This window comes from Onychomys torridus, chromosome 3, assembly GCF_903995425.1.
Source record: "Onychomys torridus chromosome 3, mOncTor1.1, whole genome shotgun sequence".
Taxonomy (NCBI): domain Eukaryota; kingdom Metazoa; phylum Chordata; class Mammalia; order Rodentia; family Cricetidae; genus Onychomys; species Onychomys torridus.
Genome location: NC_050445.1, coordinates 130,398,522 through 130,419,611, shown reverse-complemented (window position 1 = coordinate 130,419,611; position 21,090 = coordinate 130,398,522). Strand labels below are relative to the sequence as shown.

The 21,090-nt window shown below is 37.8% G+C and overlaps 1 gene segment (V, D, J or C); it reads right to left on the bottom strand.

Moving 5' to 3' along the window:
* Positions 1–3,146: 3,146 nt before the first annotated feature.
* Positions 3,147–3,682, bottom strand: LOC118580232. The segment is given in 2 exon segments: positions 3,147–3,523; positions 3,634–3,682. Coding segments are annotated over 2 exon segments (426 nt in total).
* Positions 3,683–21,090: the final 17,408 nt, after the last annotated feature.

Sequence of the window (21,090 nt, the reverse complement as noted above, 5' to 3'; positions counted from 1 at the left end):
AGAAGAGTCTAAGTCACAAGAAGAAGGCAAAGCAGGAGAGATACAATGTAAGAAACCTCAGCCCATTTTCATCTGTGTTGGAGAAAAGTTCTCACCTTGTGGTGGCTGTTTTTGTTGAACTTCTATTCCATACCAAGTATTATAGAAAATGGAGCAAAGAAAACATTAAGTCAACAACAAAAAAAGAGCCTGTGAGTTTCTTTACAGTTCTGAGACTATGCTGTGGTGGATGACCCTGTCCCAATGGGACATAGCAAGAAAGCATGTAATGAAGCTGGAGTTATTCAAAACATCATGCTGTTCTCAGGACTCATGATTAACATTTAACTTTTTGTAGAAAAATGTGCGTGATATTTTTAGTCTAGGAAATCTACAGATATGGGGATGGGCTAATTATTGAGTGAGACAGTTCTGCAGCTGTTGCCAACCTTGACAAACTGTTGATGGTTTTCATGTACCATAGCCAAGTCCTCAGCCATGAGGACTTCTTCAAAGGCTGGTCACACACAGAGAGCTGTCAGTTGCAGTCAGGAAACAGACATGAGGCCCTCAAGCAGTTTCTTGGGTTCCTTCTGTTCTGCCTTTCTTAAAAAAGGAAAACAACATAAAGTTACTTATGAATTACTGTAGGGATGTCGGGTAGCTCAAGTAATTTATCATTTAACAGAGAAATTCTGCTTTATCCCTGTGGTCATTTGATTTGTATCTTTATTGTCTGTTTTTAGATGTGACATCCAGATAGCCCAGACTCTACCCTCCTCATCTGAAAATTTGGGAGAAAAAGGTACCATTGCTTGCTTGTCAGCATAATATCAGTAGAAAACAGGAAAACCTCCTAAGCTCCAGCTCTATGGTGCATCCACATTGGAAGATTTGTTCCCATTGTGATACAGTGGCAGTGGACTGATTTCTACCTTCATCATTATGAACCTGGAGCCTGAAGGTGTTCCAACTTATTATGGTCATCATTATTGGGGTTTTTCTACCACAGTGGTGCAAGTCAGAAAATAAGCCTCTCAGAGACACAGAAGTGGGAAACTGGGTGACTACCACTATTCCTGGACTGCTCTAGCATATATCTACATCAACTGAGAATATTTTCAGATACAATCTGAGTTTAGAGTATGCTGTCAGGTTTAAGTAGAAACAGCATCCAAACTTTGTGTCATTCTCTTCTGCTTCAATAGCACAGAAACAAGTATTCTGCTCGTCATTTCATAAGCACATAGGTCCATGTGTATTAGACATCTACATTGCATGATTAGTTGGGCTTATACAGAAAAATGAAAGAAATTTTCATATAAAAAGGAACACAGAAATTTGGAATCTATGTTATGTACATTAACTGTCTTATACAAGATGATATCAGTTATCAAAGTTGCTTCTGTATGTAAAGTAGATTCTGATTATTCCCTAGAACCCCAGGCTCTCTCGTCAATAAAAACACAAAGTAGCTGAACATGTTCCCATAGTCCAGTGGGCGATAATGGTGATTCTATAGTCTTTGCATCTATCCTGCATCTGCTTATAGTTGCTAACTGATACTACATTCTCTTATTTTGATTCTCAATTTTCATTAAAAGGCTGCTAATTGAGCAGTACTATGGGAAATCATACTAGAAAATCAAATTATTGGCTAAAATAGTCCATAAATTAATACTTTTAATCTATATAAACTGGGAGCCAATTAGAAATAAAAATTAGCTCTTTGCCTTCTTTATTGAGTACCAACTCATTTGCATATTAAAGAAATGGGAAGATTTAAAAGACTGCCATGCAATCAATGTCATTCCTCCTTTTCTTCTCACTATGTAACTTACTAAGGATCCCTCACTTGTTAAAAGAAATCTACTGTCAACTCTCCCCATTATCAATACTTCCAATATTGTATTTCTCCATTTTCTATAATGTCCTCAATTACAGCCCTGTCAAACAACTTGAAAGTCTTAATAATCTGCATACAGATCTGTGGGCTGATGTAGTCAGAAAATTGCCTGTGTCCCAGCTAGCTGACTGTCAGAACAAATCTCTCCTACTCACATCCCCCAAGAAAACACACAGAGGCTTATCTTAATTATAACTGCTTGGCCATTTGCTCAGGCTTATTACTGACTAGCTCTTACACTTAAATTAACCCATAATTTCTATATATGTTTAGCCACATGATTTGGTAGCTTTTCTCAGTTCTGCCTTGTCATCTTGCCTCCTCTGTGTCTGGCTGGTGACTCCTGACTATTCTCTTTCTCTTCCCAGCATTCCTTTAGTCTTCTCACCCCACCTATACTTCCTGCCTGGCCAATCAGTGTTTTATTAAACCAGTGTACAAAAGCAATATTCGACAGCAGGCCGATAGGGTAGGAGACTGAAAATCACCCATGTTCTGTTTCAGGGAACAAGGAGCATCAAGAAACAAAACTTGGGTTTCCTGGACAAATCTGGGGAAAGAATGGTATGGATCAATATATGTGAATGGATACTAAGAAACTCCTAATTCTAATATCAGCTTCTTTGAAATAATAGACTCCTTGAGTTTGTGACCTTGCATTGCTGTAATAAAAATAACTGATAAAAACAACTTAAAAAGCACACATTTATTATGGCTAAGCTTTTTTTAGAGCTTTAAGGCCATAAATAGAGGGAAAGATATTTGAAGACACTGCATTAACACCATGGTGTGAAAGTAAGAACTCGGTTTGAAACAGCCAGAAATAATATACATCCAAGGGTCTGTCTCCATCTAATTACCTCTTCCAGCTTGGGCACATACAACTAAGGATTCTAGAACCCACCATAATCATATCCAAAACTGGTACCAGGTATTTCAAATGAAAGCTTTAGGAAGTATAGCACGTCACAAACCATGAGGTTCTGTTATCTACACAGTTGTTCCTGAATTAAAATAGTTTTTCTGGAGGTATCTTTAGAGGTGTCTTGTTGCTGTATGAATTGCAAGGATGGCAGAACTATGATCACTCAAACATAAATGTAACTGCTTTAAAAAATGTAAGATATTTTGTTCTGTCTGTGGTCTTGGGTCTGAGAGGAGAGGGAAGAGCAAAGGAGCCACAACGACAGTTTTCTGCACTGGCTCAGTGACCTTCAAAGCCCAGGACCATCTTATAACAAAATATTAGCAGGTGCAGGCTCTAAGAGAAGCAGCTGCGGCAGCTCAGTCTTACTTCACTGCACTCCTGGGAGGTTTGTGTTATGACTTGTATCACTGTGAGAGGGGTACTTTGATGTTGTAGACAGTAATAAGTGGCAATACCTTCAGGCTGCAGGCTGCTGATCACGAGAGAGTAATCTGTCCCAAATCCACTGCCACTGAATCTTGATGGGACTCCCATATGCAATTGGGATGTCTTATAGATTAAGGGTTTAGGAGCACTCCCTGGTTTCTGCTGGTACCAGGCTAACCAACTATTAATGTTCTGGCTGGCACGGCAAGTGACGGTGACTCTGTCTCCAAGAGATGCAGACAGAATAGATAGAGACTGGGTTATCTGGATATCACATCTCACACCTGTGGTTGAAATACACAACAAACATATGGCGTTAACCATATTATGACACAACTTCCATAAAAAGTCAGGCAGCACTCACCATACTGTTCTCCATGTCTGTCTTCCTTACCTGAAAAACAGAGCAGCAGCAGCCCCAGAATCTCACCAAGGACCCTCATGCTGATGCTGTATCTTCACTGAGAATGACTTCTGCACCTGCAGTCAACACCTTCTGAAGAAATCCTTATAATAGTGTGCTGGGTTCTGACTACATGCAAATCAGCAGAGGTATGTGGGACTGGAGCCACCTACAGGATTGGCTGGGCTCATCTCAGGAACTCAGCATAAGCATAGGAGTGCTCAGGTATTCAGGACAGAGAGGAGCAAAACAGACCTGCTTTCAGAGAGCATGTTTCTTTCTGTGGGTCAAAGAACAGTTTCAGTGCAGGAATATGTAGGTGTTGTGTAGTTTTTACCACTCCCTGTTCCTCTTCATGCTCGTACATGGGTATTGAGGATGGTGACTGACTTTCTAAAGTTATCCCAGAAATTTATAGAAGCCTTGTACATTCATATGCATTTAAAAAAGAAAATTCTAAACTTTATCATAAGAATTTTGCAGATAAATAGCATTGCATATCAAAATTATCCACAAGCAAAGTCTATAAAGTGAGTGGATTTCTACAGAGTTAGAATAGAAGGAAGTGGAGCTTTGTACTAGATTTTACATTTTCAAATGTATTTCATGTACACAGCCATCACCCAAAGCAAAAAGTCTATCAAATAATTAGAAAAACAACTAGCTTTATATCCTCTTTCATGAGTTGTATCTACTTTACTCATTTTATCTTTTATCTGGTACTGTTCTTAAAGTGAACATAGAAAGCACTTAAAACCCTCAAACAAGCAATCTTGTGTTCTTCCTTTCATCAGGGCTCTGCCAAGTTACTTTCATCAAAGCCATCCAATAGTGAGAATCTTCTCAGTTACCTGAGGTCCCTTCCTAGTTCTGTGTGCATTGTATATATTTCATGATATTCTTTAGATGCTTCAAGATACCAGCCCAATCTTTCTGTTTTTTTCTTCACATAACCCATCCTTTCCAAAACTGGAGATAAACACCCTAAGAAATGCTCATTTGAGTGAGTACATACCATGTTTGTCTTTCTGAGTCTGGGTTAACTCACTGAGGATGACTTTTTTCTACATCCATTCATTTGCCTGCAAACCTTATGATGTCATTGTTTTTCTCTGCTGAGTAGTACTCCATTGTGTATTTGTATCACATTTTATTTATCCATTCTTCAGTTGAAGGGCATCTAGGTTGTTTCCAGGTTCTGGCTATTCCAAATAATGCTGCTATGAACACAGGTGGATACTAGATGTAAAACAAAGGATGACTAGACTGTCAAGTCCCCTCATCACCAGTACCCCCAGAAGTATACTTCCAAGATATACCAATTCTTCTACACTTTCCTCAATTTCATGTCCTTGCTATTTGATAATGAAAGTACAAAGAGAAGGATTCAACAACAAGTATCTGAAATAACACAATATGGAACACTTTTTAGATCTGATATTTATTCTTTAAAAAAAAGTAGGTGAAAATTCCATTCTTTGAAAATAAAGATCATAATGATTTGTCTCTCACTGTAATCATTTGGGCAAGACACAAGTCAACCGTCCAAATTTTACTGCATATTTCCTACTAATTATTTTGTCCTATGTTAATCCAATAAAACTACAAAAGAGATCATCGGCATTGCAGGTTTTGGTCTAGTTTTCACATCTGTTTCACATTTTGTGTATTGTTCCCAACGTATCTTTTGTACCCAGGTATATCATCTCTTATACTTCCTTTGCCAATGTCTTCATGTCTGCACACACAGAATGATCCAGGCTAACCAGATACCTTACCCCAGGTCTCTTCACTCTTCTTTTATATGCAATAGTCCACATGTTTTTCTTGATTTCAGGTACTGTTGTTTTTGAATACTATATACAACTTATCTGTCCAATGCTCCTCACATTGGACTTGTTTTTGACTCAATATTAAGTTCAGCTAATGTGTATTGAATAAGGTGTATCAATGCTAGAGCTGTGTGGTGGTACTGTGTATTCTAGCCATGATATATAAGGTGTTGTCTTGCAATTACAGCACCTGTGATTAACAACATTGGACCCTCAAAATGTTTGGCCTATTAAAAGATTACCAGGAAACAAAGAAAGTTGTGGGAATTAACTTTCACCAAAGATTCTAGTTATTTCCTCCCTTCCCCTTTTACCTTACAATACTGATCATGAATCAGATCATCTAAGCCAGAATTCCAGAGGAACTCAGTCACACTAATTCTTTGATTTTTGGCTCAGTAAGAATTGTGATTCCAGGAGCACTGAGATAATCAATGTGCATCTTTTGAAATCAATGATGTTAGAGATACTAATCTGAGTATAAAGGGGGATTGATAGAAGTGGAGAGGATGTTGCTTCCCAGAAATGGTAGGTCTCCTTTGTTCTCAATAAAAGACTGCAATTTCTTACAAATTATTGCACTTTGACAAGAAACATGGAGCATTGCTTATGAAAAAATAATAGCTCAATTTTTCTTAGATAAACATTTTCTAGGTAATATATAACTCGGTGAGCTCCTGTGCCATCAGCATGTGACAGTGTCTCCAGGTCAGCTCCTGGACCCTCAGTGGAGGAGAAGAGGGATTCCTCGGCAATGTTTGTACATTCATTTCATGTTGGGAGGACAGGTAAGGTTTACAAAACAGAATATGTTAAGGAATGCCTGAGTAAGGTGGAAGAAAGTGTCAGAATAAAGCATGATTCAGCCAAAACTACTGTCTAGTTTCAAACAAAAGAATCATTGACACTTGAGAAGCTTGGAGGAGGGAGGAATTTTTAGGAATAGAACTCTAGGTGAGCATGCTATGGGACAGAGGCAGTGGGAAGCTATGACTTTCACATTTTATTTCTGGATTTGTTCCTTTCCTGTTTTTTATTCTATGTATTGTTCTTTTGGATTAGATTCTCACACAGAAAGGAGGTATCTTAGGTCTGAGAGTTTCTACTCAGCATCAGTAACCATGTGATTCTGGGGAAATTACCTGTGTGTTCTAAGGTATACTGATATTTTATTTGTATTGAAATGTGATTTTATTTGTATGTTAATAAAGTTGCCCTGATGTCAGAGCAAGCCAGAGCAGAAGCTGGGTGGTAGTGGTGCACACCTTTAATCCTAGCACTTGAGAGGCAGAGCTAGGTAGATCTCTGTGTGTTCAAGGACACAGCCAGCATGGCAGACACACACCTTTAATCTCAATACCAACCATAGAAGATCTGGAGGTCTGACACACAGGCAGTAATGAGGAGGTCATGTGGCTGGGTTTACAACCAATGAGAAAACAGAACAGAAAATCTATAAAAAAGACAGGACACACAGAAGGAGGTATCTTGCAAAGAGGAAAGACAGCAGACACACTGAAGGGTAAGGTTTTCTGTTCTTGCTCTGACCTTGTGGTTTTTAACTCTGCAATTGTTTTGTGCTTCTTATTTAACAAGATGGTTACATCTACACTAAGGACTGGGTATCTTCTCTACAATGCGGAGAATAAGTGTATCCATGATCCACAATGAAGCATTATTATTTTTTTAATTATAAATAATCACACACACACACACACACACACACACACACACACACACACATACACTGTTTAGTTTTATATACTTTTAGATACTTTAGAGTTAAGATGCTATGGAAGATGATACTAGCCACATGTAATTTTCCAATCATTAGTGTTCTTTACATAATTACCATGTGTTCCATACTTCTATTGTGGAATTTCACACAGATATTTTTCTACCTTATAAAAATTATCCATCTCTTCATCTATAACATTGGAAATTTAAACAAAAAGATTATAAGATTAAACAAAAAAGGCAGCTTAAACTGAGGTTTTTTTTTTTTTTTTAAAAGAAAAAATCAGTAGCCATCTCAAGAGATGCTCCTTCCCCCTGCTCCTCTAAAGGTATTTACTGAGCAGCAATTTTAGAACTGACCAGAAGTTGAACTCATGGGAAGAAAAGGCTGGAACAATAAATCTATATATCCTGGCCTTGTCAAAGCAAGATATAGGGAGTAATGGACTCAACTGGCCAGAAGTTGACCTCATTGGAGAATAGGACTGGAAAAATAAATCTGAATGTATATATCCTGGGTTCAGCAAAAGCATGACATAGGGAGTAAAAAATTTATGTCTCTGTAGATACCCTGCATCCTGTTAGCCATTAGTAACCTCATGCTTATAGTTAAGCCAGTAACTTCAAAGAACTACCTCATCCCGAACCCCCTCATCCAATCCCAAGATATGTAACTCTCTACACATAAACCTTTCCTTTATAAACCCATTAAAGTGAGTGCTCGGGACTAGGCTGGAATAAACAAAACCTATTGTTTTTGCATTGGAAGTTGGCTCCTTGGTGGTCTTGTTGGGGGGGAGGGGCTCATGCTCTGGCATTATACTTTCATTTGAGCCCAATTTCTATTTGTTTCCATAGACTGTTGTAGAAATTTACCAAGAACCCATTGTTTGATGCAAGAAGGATGCAAGTTCTCACAGTCATAAATGTCAGAACTCAGGATCCATTTCAATCAGTCAGCATCAGGCTGTGTGCAGCTGATGATGCCTCCAGAGTCAATAGAGGATATTCTACCCCTTACTTCATCTCTCAATGGCTGTTTTTCTGGTGAGTGTATAAAGCCATGATTATTTAATATTGTATTTTATGTACAAAGTAAAATTTTAATGCAGTTGTAAAAATTATATTGTATATCTTCCTTGCTAGTGTACTCACTCACCTTTTATATTTTGATAACTCTTCTAGACCCATTATCTTACCTGTGGTCCTATATGGTTCTCTTCTGTCTCCTACACAATTGACGTATTCATTGTTAAACTTTCCTCATTCACCTTCTCATGGACACACACACAATGAGAGCATCATACCTCTACTAACATGCAAGAACACTCTGTGTTCCCTGCTAATGAAAGACCATTGTAAGAGAAATAAGGAGACACCCCCCACCAGCTCTGCTAATTGTAGATTCGGTGGAAAAGTACTGCATTCTGCTCCCATGCCCCATACTAGAAAGTTAGCCCATCATGCTGTGCTAACAGGATGCTTGCAGGATAACCACCTGCAGTTGTGCTGGCAAGATAAATTGCTTGAGAAGAATGCTTGCCAAATAACCCCTTGCTAGATAAGCTTGGAATTCGTTTACCCACCCAGACTCTGAGAAAGACTGTGGAGACATCTGGCCTCCAGATGTCTGCACTCTGGATGCCTCCGCTCCCCTGCCCTGATAGAACTGCCTCATAAAAGGCCTGCGAGCCTTAGACTTGGGGTCACCAGTTACTTCTCGGGCTGGTGGCCCACAAGCTCGTGCTAAATAAAGCTTCTTTTGTGACCCGATATTGGAGTGAAGCTCTCTGTTTTGGACGCCCACCCTAACACTACAGGCCACAAGAATATGAAGTAGCGATTCAGTTATAACTGATAAAGCTGTACCTAGAAGGACCAAGGAATTCTTCTGGAGAAAAGTCAAATATCAAGTAATATTTGATGTTATTCCACTTTTAATATATCAGCTATTTCCTACTATCAATTGCTTGTGTGCCCATAAGCCCTACGCTATAACAGCAAAGAGTATAAGCTTCTCAGACCAACTGCTGATCTGAAAGAAGGTAACACCCTTACAGAGACAACACCTGTCTCTGGCTTAGGAGACAGGTGGATGTGCAGATGCATAACTTTATTTCATGTGCAAATGAAGCTCAGGCTCTCCTTTCTCTCTCAGGCCAAATGGCATTCCAGAGCTACTGACTTAGAACAAAAGGGTGTTTTGCATATCAAGTGCAAAGTAGCTTTGAGACAGGTTTCCTACCCCACCTTGCCAGTATATGGCAGCACAGGAAAAATAGAGATTGTTTTATTTTAATGATCTATAAATCCAATTACCTAACCACCTATAAGATTCTAGATTGAATGAGTACATTTATGGTAGACTCATACAACTATTTATAAGAATATATTTTGAGCACATTGTTTCCTCCCTTCGAGGAAACACCCCAAACCCTACAGAATCCACTCACAAGAGTTTTATTAAGATAAGGGAGAGGGACAGATGTGCACAGGGCTGTGGAAAGACACATGAGTGAGGTGTGGCTGGGAATCATGGTGCCGGCTTATAAAGGCTGGGCTGCAACTGCACACACAGGCCCATGTGGCTATTCCACACATGCACATAGATCACATGGTTGTGCTGCAAGCTTTACACAACCACGCAAAGCCACGGGTCTTGGTCACATGAGACGTTTTGACCTGGAAATGATTAGGCAGAAGTGACTATGTCCTGCTGCGCTTGCACAACATAAATTCCCCTTCTGACTTATTCCAGGCCTTATCTGACCCCACCTCCTCTATTCACTCCCTTTAGGGCTGTAAATGAAGTGGTCTTTTACAGCTGTTCTAGGGTCTTTGGAAGCTTTTGTATTAGTCAGGCTGTGGGGAAGAAGACTGGTTACAAGAGAGAAACAGAAAGGACCAAGATGAAAAGAAATGAAGATGAAGATGAGGATGAGGCAAAAGGAGCTTAGTTAGAACTAGGATAGGACAAGAGGAAAAGGGATAGAGAGGATCTAAGCATGAGAGCAGAAAAGAATATGTATATAGAGAGAACTGGTCGAAGATTCTTTCTGGAACCTGGGAGTGGGCTACAGAGGAGCTGGATCACTCCTAGTCTGCTAAATTTCCTTACCATGTCTGTCCCTCCTCATACAAAGTTCTCATATTTCATTCCTTACATGTTCATTTTTTTTTATTAACCTAATCACCACTGTTCTAAACCAGCCACCAAGAACTATGTTCTCTTAGGATCTGGGAGATATTTGGTGCTAGAAAAAAATTAAGGTTTAGGAAACCATACTATATTCAATTATATGAATGATTTATATTTATAGAGAAAAACTCTAAATATCTGCCACCTAAAGACAATGGTTTATTTTAAGAGGAGACAAAAATCAAGAGCACTAATCAGAGACATAACAGGAATATTAGACATTGCACACACACACACACACACACACACACACATACACACACACTATTATAATGTCTGTCTGATCTAGGAAAAGAGCTAATATGGTTCAGATGGAAAAGAATATAATTAGGGCTAGAGCGAGAGCTTAGCAGTTCTGAGTACTGACTGGTTATTACTGCAAAGGATCTGGCTTCTGTTCCCAGGATCCACCTGGCAGATCTCAACCATCTGTAATTCCAGATACAGGGCAACCAACACCCTCTTCTGGTCTCCAGAGATAATATATGCATATATGGCACACACACATATATACAGAGGCAAATAATCCCACACATAAAAATCAAAGTGGTTTTTTTTTTTTGTAATAAGAAAATCTAGGATCTTGGTTGGCCTGTGGCCTTGACAAGAGTTCCTCTTGGATAGTTAAAGAATCATAAAATAAGATTCATTGGTCCATGAAGGGGGTGGAGTAGTGATTTGAGAATCTGTCATTCCTTAGAAAAGATGCCTCCCAGTATTGGTCTATTCTAATTCTGATAAATAGAGAGAATCAGGACTCATCATAAACAAGAAAGCAGTTTGACTTCAGTGATATCTTCAGGTAACTATGAAAGGAGCTTATAATTTTCTTGAACTTTGTGGGAATGTTTCAAACCTGACGCCCCTGACATACACAGAAACATAGCAAAGGAATGGTGTACTGAACATGGGAGAGATTTTAAAACAGCATGAAATGAATGCATTTTAAGATCATTCTTTGGCCCTACAAAGAAGAGCACCTTCTCTGGAGATGAATCTGTTCTGGGCTAGTCTTACCTAAGATGTCAGGGGACACCACACTTGTGCTGACATACTGAAGAAAGGACACCCTGCAGCTGTGCCAGCTCTGCCAAAATGCTGATGGTCTGCATGTGCTGAGATAATATCCAATTGCTCTAAAGATTTAACAAACTGATCATACACAAGTGTTATTTTTGGTGAGGGCACAAAACAGACATAAGGATATTCTATTCAGTTCTCAGAGCTCCTGCTGCTCTAGCTTCATGGTAAGGACTTCAATCATGGTATATTTACTAAAAACAGTGTGTGACCAGGGATTCCTGGTCCTTCAGAAATGTTGTCTTTGAGCAGAGTTAATGGTGTAGGAATGATTATTCAAATTTCCTATCTCAGTTGCCCAGTATGATGACCAGTCTCCATGCTCACTTTTTGTGTCTCTGGGAAACAGAGCCATCATCACCTGCCAGGCAAGTCAAGGCATTAACAAATAACTTCTACGCTACTCCTAAGTTACAGATTTCAGTCACAATCAGGCATCCCATTGAGGTTCAGTGGCAGTGGTACTGGGATAGGTTTTTCTCTCAGCATCAGCAGCCTGGGATCTGAAGATATTGCAAATTATTACTGCCTAGAGTGCGCTAAAGCTCCTCTCACAAGCCATACCATAAACCACCCAGGGAGGCAGAATTGAGAGGATCGGTGACCCATGTTCTTACCCTGTGTCTTCATCTGCTAAAAGGCGGTATGTTTGCCCAGGTTTGAAGACCAATGGGAGGTTTTAGCAGAAACAGGACAGAAAAACAAACAAACAAAAATTTCTAAATATCTATCCTCTTACTGAACCACCAACCAGAGAACTTGTTGGGGCTGACCTCTGAACATGTATGTTACAGTTATGTCACTTGGTCTTCTTGAGGGCCTCCTAACAGTGAGAGGAGGGGCTGACTCTGATTCTGTTACTTGATTTTGGAGCACTTATATCCTCCTGGCCCTGTCCAACGTCAATAGGAGGGGGGTGTCTGGTCTTGCTGCATCTTGATTTATAGTGGCTGGATGATATGAGAGACCTGTAGATGTAACCATCTTATTAAATAAGAAACACAGAACAATTGCAGAGTTAAAAACCACAAGGTCAGAGCAAGAGCAGAAAACCTTACCCTTTACTGCTTCTGCTGTCCTTCCTCTCTGCAAGAGACCTACTTCTGTGTGTTCTGTCTTTTTTATAGACTTCCTGTTCTGTTTTCTCATTGGTTGTAAACCCAGCCACATGACCTCCTCATCACTGCCTGTTTATACAGACCTCCAGGTCTTCTATGGTTGGTATTGAGATTAAAGGCGTGTGTCTGCAATGCTGGCTGTGTCCTTGAACACACAGAGATCTACCTAGCTCTGCCTCCCAAGTGCTGGGATTAAAGGTGTGCACCACTACCACCCAGTTTCTGCTCTGGCTTGCTCTGACCTCAAGGCAACTTTATTAACATACAAATAAAATCACATTTCAATACAAATAAAATATCACTATATTTCCCCTTTTCTATTTCAATAAAAAGAAAAAAAAGGAAAAAGTTATAACTAATATAAGAAAAACTATATACAAAAGTACAATAACTATATATACCATGTATACAAACAATAAATACCTAAACAATGTCTAGTCCATTTGCATTCGACAAATGCAGAGAAAATAATTCCATTATCTTTCCTATTTTGGTAAGTCCAAAATGTACCTGATTCACTTTCTATCCTAACTTAATATTGCTAATGGAACTGTCTTATAACGTCTTTCAAATTTATACACTTACAGCTCTTAGTGAGTTTTTCTGAAATCCTTAACAAAGATAATTATAACTATAACTAACTGATCTTTACCTCCCTCAGAGACCCAAGAAGGAAATAATACTACCTAACAAAAATGAAAACAGGAAGTGCATGCAAGCAGCTTCCAAAAGAAAAAAAATGTGAGTTGACAGAAACAGCCAGCTGCCTGGACAGTCACCTGAGGTTTCTCCACAGTGTTGGGGCATCATCTTTAGCCTATAGGCTTAGCGTATCTGACAGACTCATTTGTGAACTAGGATGTATACAAAGTCAACAGTTTGACCTCACAGTTGGTGAGAGCAGTCCATGTACCAGAAACACCTGAACTCCATTAGTGTCATGTCATGATTCAGGATTTTAAATTCTGGAAATTATTGATGTTTTTTTTTCAATTCAGCTGTCCATTTTTTCTTGGCTGTGTATATGTGGCTTCATCTCGGCATCCCGTTCATCTCCACATCCCTCTAATAAATGCCTGTCTACTATTGAGAGGGGTGAGCTTAGTTATTCTTTAAGAACAACTGTTTCATCTGGTGTTCAATTGTACATCAGAAGCCATTGGCCCACTCCCTGTTCAGCTGCCTTCGAAGAAAAGGGCACCGTACCTTTTACAGATTGCAAAGGCCACTCACTTCAGGGATGGTGCCATATTGTCCTGGCTTCAGAAGATGCCTTTTGTTAAAGCCACAACCACACTTGTTTTGGCAAGAATCAGTAGTCCTTTGTTTCATGTCCTGTCTGTCCTGTTTGTCAGCAGTTGATTTGAGGATACTTTGTTGTCCAGTGGCTAACTTTTGCCACAATGAAAGTTAACTCCATATGCAGTTTTTTCAATGGCCATATTTTCTCTGAAGTAGATTGGTACTGCCAAGAACCAACATGTCTCATAGTCATAGCAAAAAAGAAAAATTCCTAAGTTATTAAAATATTTTAAATGCCATATTCTGTAGATCTCTGAAGGGTTTGAAGATGATCTGTCTATCTAAAATATATCTGTTTGATCTTGAAAACACACCTAATATGACTACAAGTTCAATTGTAATGTCTAACCACTAACTTTCATTTCTATATATCCTAATAGTTGGTAATACTAACATTCAAGGATTAGCAAATTGCATTACATTGTTAAATGAATGGTATAAATACAATATCTCGAGCAAGATTAGAAATATGTATATGGCATATTCTAACAATTTCAATCTCAATAATGATAATAATTTGTATACAATATAAAACAATCTAATCCAATGTAAGGTATTTAAAACTAGTAATTGTCTTTTTCTTTTTTCTTTCTTTTTGTTTAAACAAGCACCTTTTGCTTAGCCCTTTTCCTAACCCTTAACAACTTGTAACCAACCCTCCTAAACAATGAAAACTATCACAGACCCAATACCCATAAAAATACCAAAAAACCACCCACCTCACATCACCCCTTTGGGAATGTGGGCATTGTATTCTTAAAATTGCTTCCTGCTGGGTTGTCTTTATTCTGAAATTCTGGGTTAATTGACAAATTCTAGGAAAGGTAACTATATTCTTTGTTATCCATAATTCCAAAGTTCAGGGTTTATCTCAAGTCCTTATTCAAGTAGTCTTTGAAACTGGATCATCTCAGCTAGCCATCTCAGAATTTGGTCTAAGCACTTTGTAGTCCAAAGCTGATCTGTAGATGATGTTTGTCAGCTTAGTGATAATATTTTCCATGTGGAATTGTCGTTGTGGGGCCCCATCTTCTTCCTGGAGATTTCAGTTGATGTTAGAGGCCTGGCTGTGATTTTCTGCAGAAAACTAAAAAGAGACTCAAACACAAAGACATGTATAGGCAGCTAATTGAAGCCTTTTCTCTAGAATTAATTAATACTCCACATGGCCATTATTATCTTAACAAAGTTTAAAATATATACATATCTTGAAAAATTTGATATAAAATTACCACTTTAAGAAAAGTTTAAAGAATCAGAATAGAATCAAAGAATTGAGATTAGTAATGGAATAGTCCCTTAATTAATATGGTTTTTCTCCTGTACCATGTCAGAAGATGGCTCTTTCTTCTGGTATGATACAGGGAGTTTTCATTTTCCTTTTAACAACATGCTTGAGTTTAAAGGAGGAGAGAGCCATTCTCCAACTTTCATTGAAAAGTCAGCTTTAAACTTTAATTGAACTGAGACTACGAGAAGACCAATCTTATTAATTTTTTAGAGAAGAGCAAAAACAAATATTTAGGAAGATTTGTGAAATTTTGTAGATGATATACCAATAGGCCATTTTACTCTTTTTTCTGGGACAGATGATTTGTCCTTTTTCTTCAGTTGTCTCATTTGTCCAGTGTTCTTCAGATTCCTTAGCCTTCATTCTCCTAAAAGATAAAAACAAAAACCCTTCCCCAAGACTAATTTTGGGGAGGTTTCCTTTTGGCAAGTTGCATCTGATTAAATGAAAAGGCATGTATTAATGGTATAAGTGAGTTTAAACTGGATGGTCATGTTGGTTGATGAACTATCACCTCCTCTAATTAAGAGGTCTCTCTTGTTCAAATCGAACCTTTATCAATTTTGATGGTACCCACAGCTTATCTTCTCCTGCAGAAACAAAAGCAAAACCTCGTCCCCAATGTAACACATACCCTGGTTTCCATTCTGAGGTCAGCACATCCTTGAAGTATATAGGCTGATTTAATTCTGTAGTTTTTTTCTATTAACCAATGTCTCTCTGCAGCTGTTGTTCCTTTCTCATTAGCATTGAGAAAATTCAAAGTTAATAGAGCATTGTGTAGTCTATTTCTGGGGGGTTTTGTTGCCCCTTTCTGTTTATTTATCATGTCCTTTAGAGTTCTGTTGGATCTTTCTATATCTGCTTGGCCTGTAGGATTATGTGGTATACCTGTAATATGCTTTATATTATAATAAGCAAAAAACTGTTTCATTTTAATAGAGACATATGCTGGAGCATTGTCAGTTTTAATTTGTGCAGGTATACCTATGATGGCCATAACTTCTAGCAAATGAGTGATTACAGAATCAGCTTTTTCAGAACTCAAATCAGTTGCCCATTAAAATCCTGAATAAGTATCGATAGTATGGTGTACATATTTCAATTTTCCAAATTCTGCAAAGTGAAACACATCCATCTGCTAAATGTAGCATATTACTTTTGAATAGTTTCTTCAGAGAGCTCAGTCCTAGAAAAAGAGGGAAAACCCAAAGGTAAGAAAGGAGTCTGATATTCTCTGACATGCTTTGCAACAGAAATAATCATAAAGTTGTTTTATATTCTGCTAATTGAATTAAGTCTAAAATTTTTATTTGAGTAAAATTTGACAAGTAAGCCTAAAGCTCAAACTGCCTGTACATTTGTAGAATTAACATTATTATTTATTTACATTGATTTTTCTAAGAGTTACTTATTTATTCATAACTAGTCCTATTTCTTACTTATGAAATAGTAAAATATTTGATCAAACTTTTAAAATTTGTATTTTTATCTATTTTTCTTTTTCTTCTTTTTTTTTAGACAGGGTTTCTTTGTATAACAGTCATGGCTGTCTTAGAACTCACTCTGTAGACCAGGCTGGCCTCAAACACACAGAGATCTGCCTGCCTCTGTCTTCCAAGAGCTGGGATTAAAGGTGTGCCCCACCACTGCCTGTTTTTTTTAATTTATTAAATTTTATGTTGATTGGTATTTTGACTTCATGTATGTCTGTGTGAGGGAGTCAGAAACCCTGGAACTGGAGAAATAGACAGGTGTGAGTTGCCATGTGTGTGCTGGGAACTGAACTCAGGTCCTCTGAAAGAGCAGCCAGTACTCTTAACTGCTGAGCCATTTCTCAAGCCCCTAAATTTGTATTTTGATGCACATATTTATTACAAACACATATACACAGTTCTCAATTTCCTGTGAGGCTACTTAAAATGGCTCAACTGAACTTTTCACTATAATTTTCACAAAGCCTGCATGCTCAGTAGAAAACTTATTTTAAATTGTAAATGTCCTTGTTGCTGAGCAGGGGCAGCAATCCATAGCTCAAAGCATTGGTACACTACAATGTACTCCATATAGTGAAGTGTGCGGGCTATTCAACAGAGTGTTACTAAGTGGCTTCATAGTGGATGATCCTTTCTACTGCATACCAATTTAATTTCCTGAGCATATTTCAGCCTAATATCTTAAGTAGGATATGTGTGTGAAAGAAACTTTTGACTAAGAATAACTCTGATGTATCTGCTCTAAGTCATAATATCTGTGAATATAGACAGAAAGTATCCAAAGGAATTAACAAACTTTCCACACTCTTGCATCTACATTTAGTTCCTTTTTGTCAAAATTTCCTTATTTCTTGATTGCAAGAATTGGGGGGGGGGGTTTATGTGCTTAGACATGTGTATCTGACAATATTTGCACAATTATTCTTTTTTTGATGATCAGGCAGAGTGAGGAGCACTTGAGTCTTAGTCTTCCATGTTTGTTTTTCCTAGCACACTGTGATTTGCACTATCAGCCTTATAGTTTTTCCTTGACTCTGCCTTAGCCTATTGCCCATCTGTCCAGTAGAGGGCAATAATAACACATAGCCAGTCCACCCTACAGGACAGAAAAGAGAATGTACAGATGGAGACAATGGGATAAGATAACCAGAGACCTCATCTTTGTGGGATCCTGTGCAGATAGATGTTTAAGAGATGTGATTTAAATTTCCTGACCTGCGCACTGATCCTAAGGAGGAAGTCATTGGGCTTCAGAGAATACACACAAGACTTTAGGAATTCATATTTTTATAAAAGATTTCAATTTAGGGAAGGAGTACAGAGTAGTCCTTCATCAGGGACTGTCTGCATCTCTTGGGGGAAGAAACTAAACAGTGAAATCAGAATTCTCTATCAACACTTGTTCAGGTTGCAAAATCTGATGATAATATCTTATTGTATTTTTGCAGAATGTGCAGCACTGTGTAAATGGGTGGCCTAACAACCTCTAGTATATGAAAGGTGCAAATCTTTCAACTTTGACAAATAGACTTCATTCTACTACTTAAAAACATAGGTTTAGAACACTGTATAATTTAGTCATTAAAGTTTAGAGTTTGGAGTATAGCTACATATACTCACACACAGAAGTCCCTGCATTTTTACATGCAATGATTCAACTGAGTAATAAAAAAAATATTCTAAGGCATTTCATGTTCAATACAACCCTTCTCTCAGATTTTAAACATTTACTTCTTCCTGCATTGTTGTTGCAGGATTTTGATCACACTGTGTAAAACTATGTCTGTTTTACCTCATCAATTAAGACACATTCTGATTGGGTTAATAAAGAATCAAATGACCCATAGCTAGGCAGGAGAGGATTGATCACACTGTGTAAAACTATGTCTGTTTTACCTCATCAATTAAGACACATTCTGATTGGCTTAATAAAGAATCAAATGACCCATAGCTATGCAGGAGAGGAAGAACAGGAATTCCCAGCAGAGAGAGGAACTTGGTGAAGAATCTGAGAGGTTGGGAACTTTGAAAGGGAGATATAGAGGAAGCTCAGATGTACAGTATGTAGGAGAGTTAGGAAGCATAATGGGAGAAAGTAGAGTAATATAAATGGGTTAATTAACTTGTTAGAGCTAGTTGAGAACAAGCCTAAGTTAAGGCTAAGCTTTTATACTTAATAAGAAGTCTCTATGTCATTATTTGGGAGCTAGTGGTCCAAAAACATTTCCAATTACACATTGTGGCTTGTGGTGCCAGTGTTTTTGCTGGACTCTGAGATGCTACTGTAGCAGCAACACCCAGAAATACAAGTGACCTCTGAGAAAACACCAATATCCCACATTGAACCAAATTAACATACTACCTGAAAAGGCCTACATTTGTTATTGAAGTGTACAATAGTTTGAAATTTTTGACTTTGCCACAATATTGCAAAATATAATTTCTAATTATATGTATGCTTTGGGTGTTCCAAAGATTAGGTATATTAGCTGTGTTCTTCACTAATACTTTTTTAATGTACATAGTTTTATGTGCTATAACTCAAATTCATATTGAACATGTGTGTTGGGAGTAATAAACTCTGTACTCCATTAACTTACGAAACTATGTTTAATATATTGTCCTCAGGATTTCCTAAGTGTTTTCAAAATTAGATTTATTTATTTTTATATTTTTTAATGTATAGAACTTTTATTTTGAAAACTGAAGCAAGACAATTCAACATGTAAATTAGCAATTTGTTACAAGGGTGCTAATTATACTTATATTGCTATAATTAAACTATACCACGATTAAGAGTCTGCCTGCCATTTCCAATTACAAATAAATATTTTAAGCCATTATTTTAGGATACCATGCTGTTTTCAAGGAAGAAGTTTCTTCATTGAATACAGATCAAACATTAAACTACACAAATCAAAGTGTGTTGTTATCTTCTGTGGGTTTTGTTGATGAGATGGGTGGAAATTAAGATGGGGTCAGTGTCTAAGGTACCTTGTGTTAAACAGAATGGTGACTAAACCAGTAAACATTTAAAATAGCAATGAAAGAAAGCCTGGGAAAAAATAGCTTTTGGGATCAAAATAAGTTACTACCAAGCTTTTGTTTTATTTCATGTGGAACTAACCCAGAGTCTTCTTTACATTAAATAAACAGTTGCTGAAAAGAAAAATACAGCCTACTACAACACTGTGAATGTGGTGGACAGGCAAATATTTCTTGCTGATTGAATGGGATCATAAGTGTGATTTATTGTGCCTTATCTTGCTATCCAGAGTGGATGAAATAAACTCCAGATTGGGTTAAATGGTGTCAACTAGAACATAAAGAAATTAAGTGGCTAACTATAATATTTCAATTTGATCTACATGGAAAGATCATGCAAAGTACATATCAACAATAGCCCTGATGAACAATCTCTTGTTTGAGTTCATATGCAAAATTAGATTTATTTACTGATAAAATTCTGGTCTCATGGAGCTCTAACTGGAATTCCTGCTTCCTACTCCCAAGAGCTGGGACCAACGAAGTATATCATTGAATGCTGGGCTCTATGTCAGGATTCATTTTTCACATTGGAAACAAGTCTATGATTAAGTAGTTTTCCAGCCCTATATTTTCTTACTGATGGGTAACCAGAATTGGGTTGCATATGTATGTGTTCTGCACCTATTTATGTGTGAGAGCCTATGTAGAATTCTTCCCAATGCTGATGATGATTCACAGGAATAAATAGCCCCAAGTCTGGAACGTTAGTTTTCCTGAACCAATTCCAACTTCCCATGAATTATTGTCTCCTTTTCTTGGCTGCACAGAACAAACAACCAACCTTGTCCTCATTTTTAAGAATAATTTCAGCAGTGGGACACAAAAATATATGTCTATCCAATCAAGATTACCAACCTTTGAACCACTCTTCTTTGTAGTACTGGGGACAAGAGAAGTTTCTAGTTTCTAATGAACTTGGTTTCTAGCATTTTCTTACAGTCCATTATCACTTTAGGAATGTGAATGGGTAGGTACTTATCCACAGTTAGTCAGTAGAAAACAGAGAATCCCATCCTAGGGCTCTGGCCATGAACACTGACATTCTTGGATAGGAGGATCAGTGTCACATCTGTTTCCTTTTCCATTGGCACTCACTGTAGTCCACTACAGAGCTGATGCAGTTATTGGATTAAATAACCTTGTAACCTGAATAGAAAGTGTTGCTTAGCATCTTAAACTATTTCCAAAGTCGATAAAAATAAAGGCCATATGAAAAAATTATGCCAATAAGTCTGAGGGAAATCCTTTTACCTAACACAATTGATGTCTAATCTCCAGCTTGAATCATTATAGAATGTAAAAAGTCTGACAAGGTTTGACATTTCATTGGCTATTGAGAAGACAG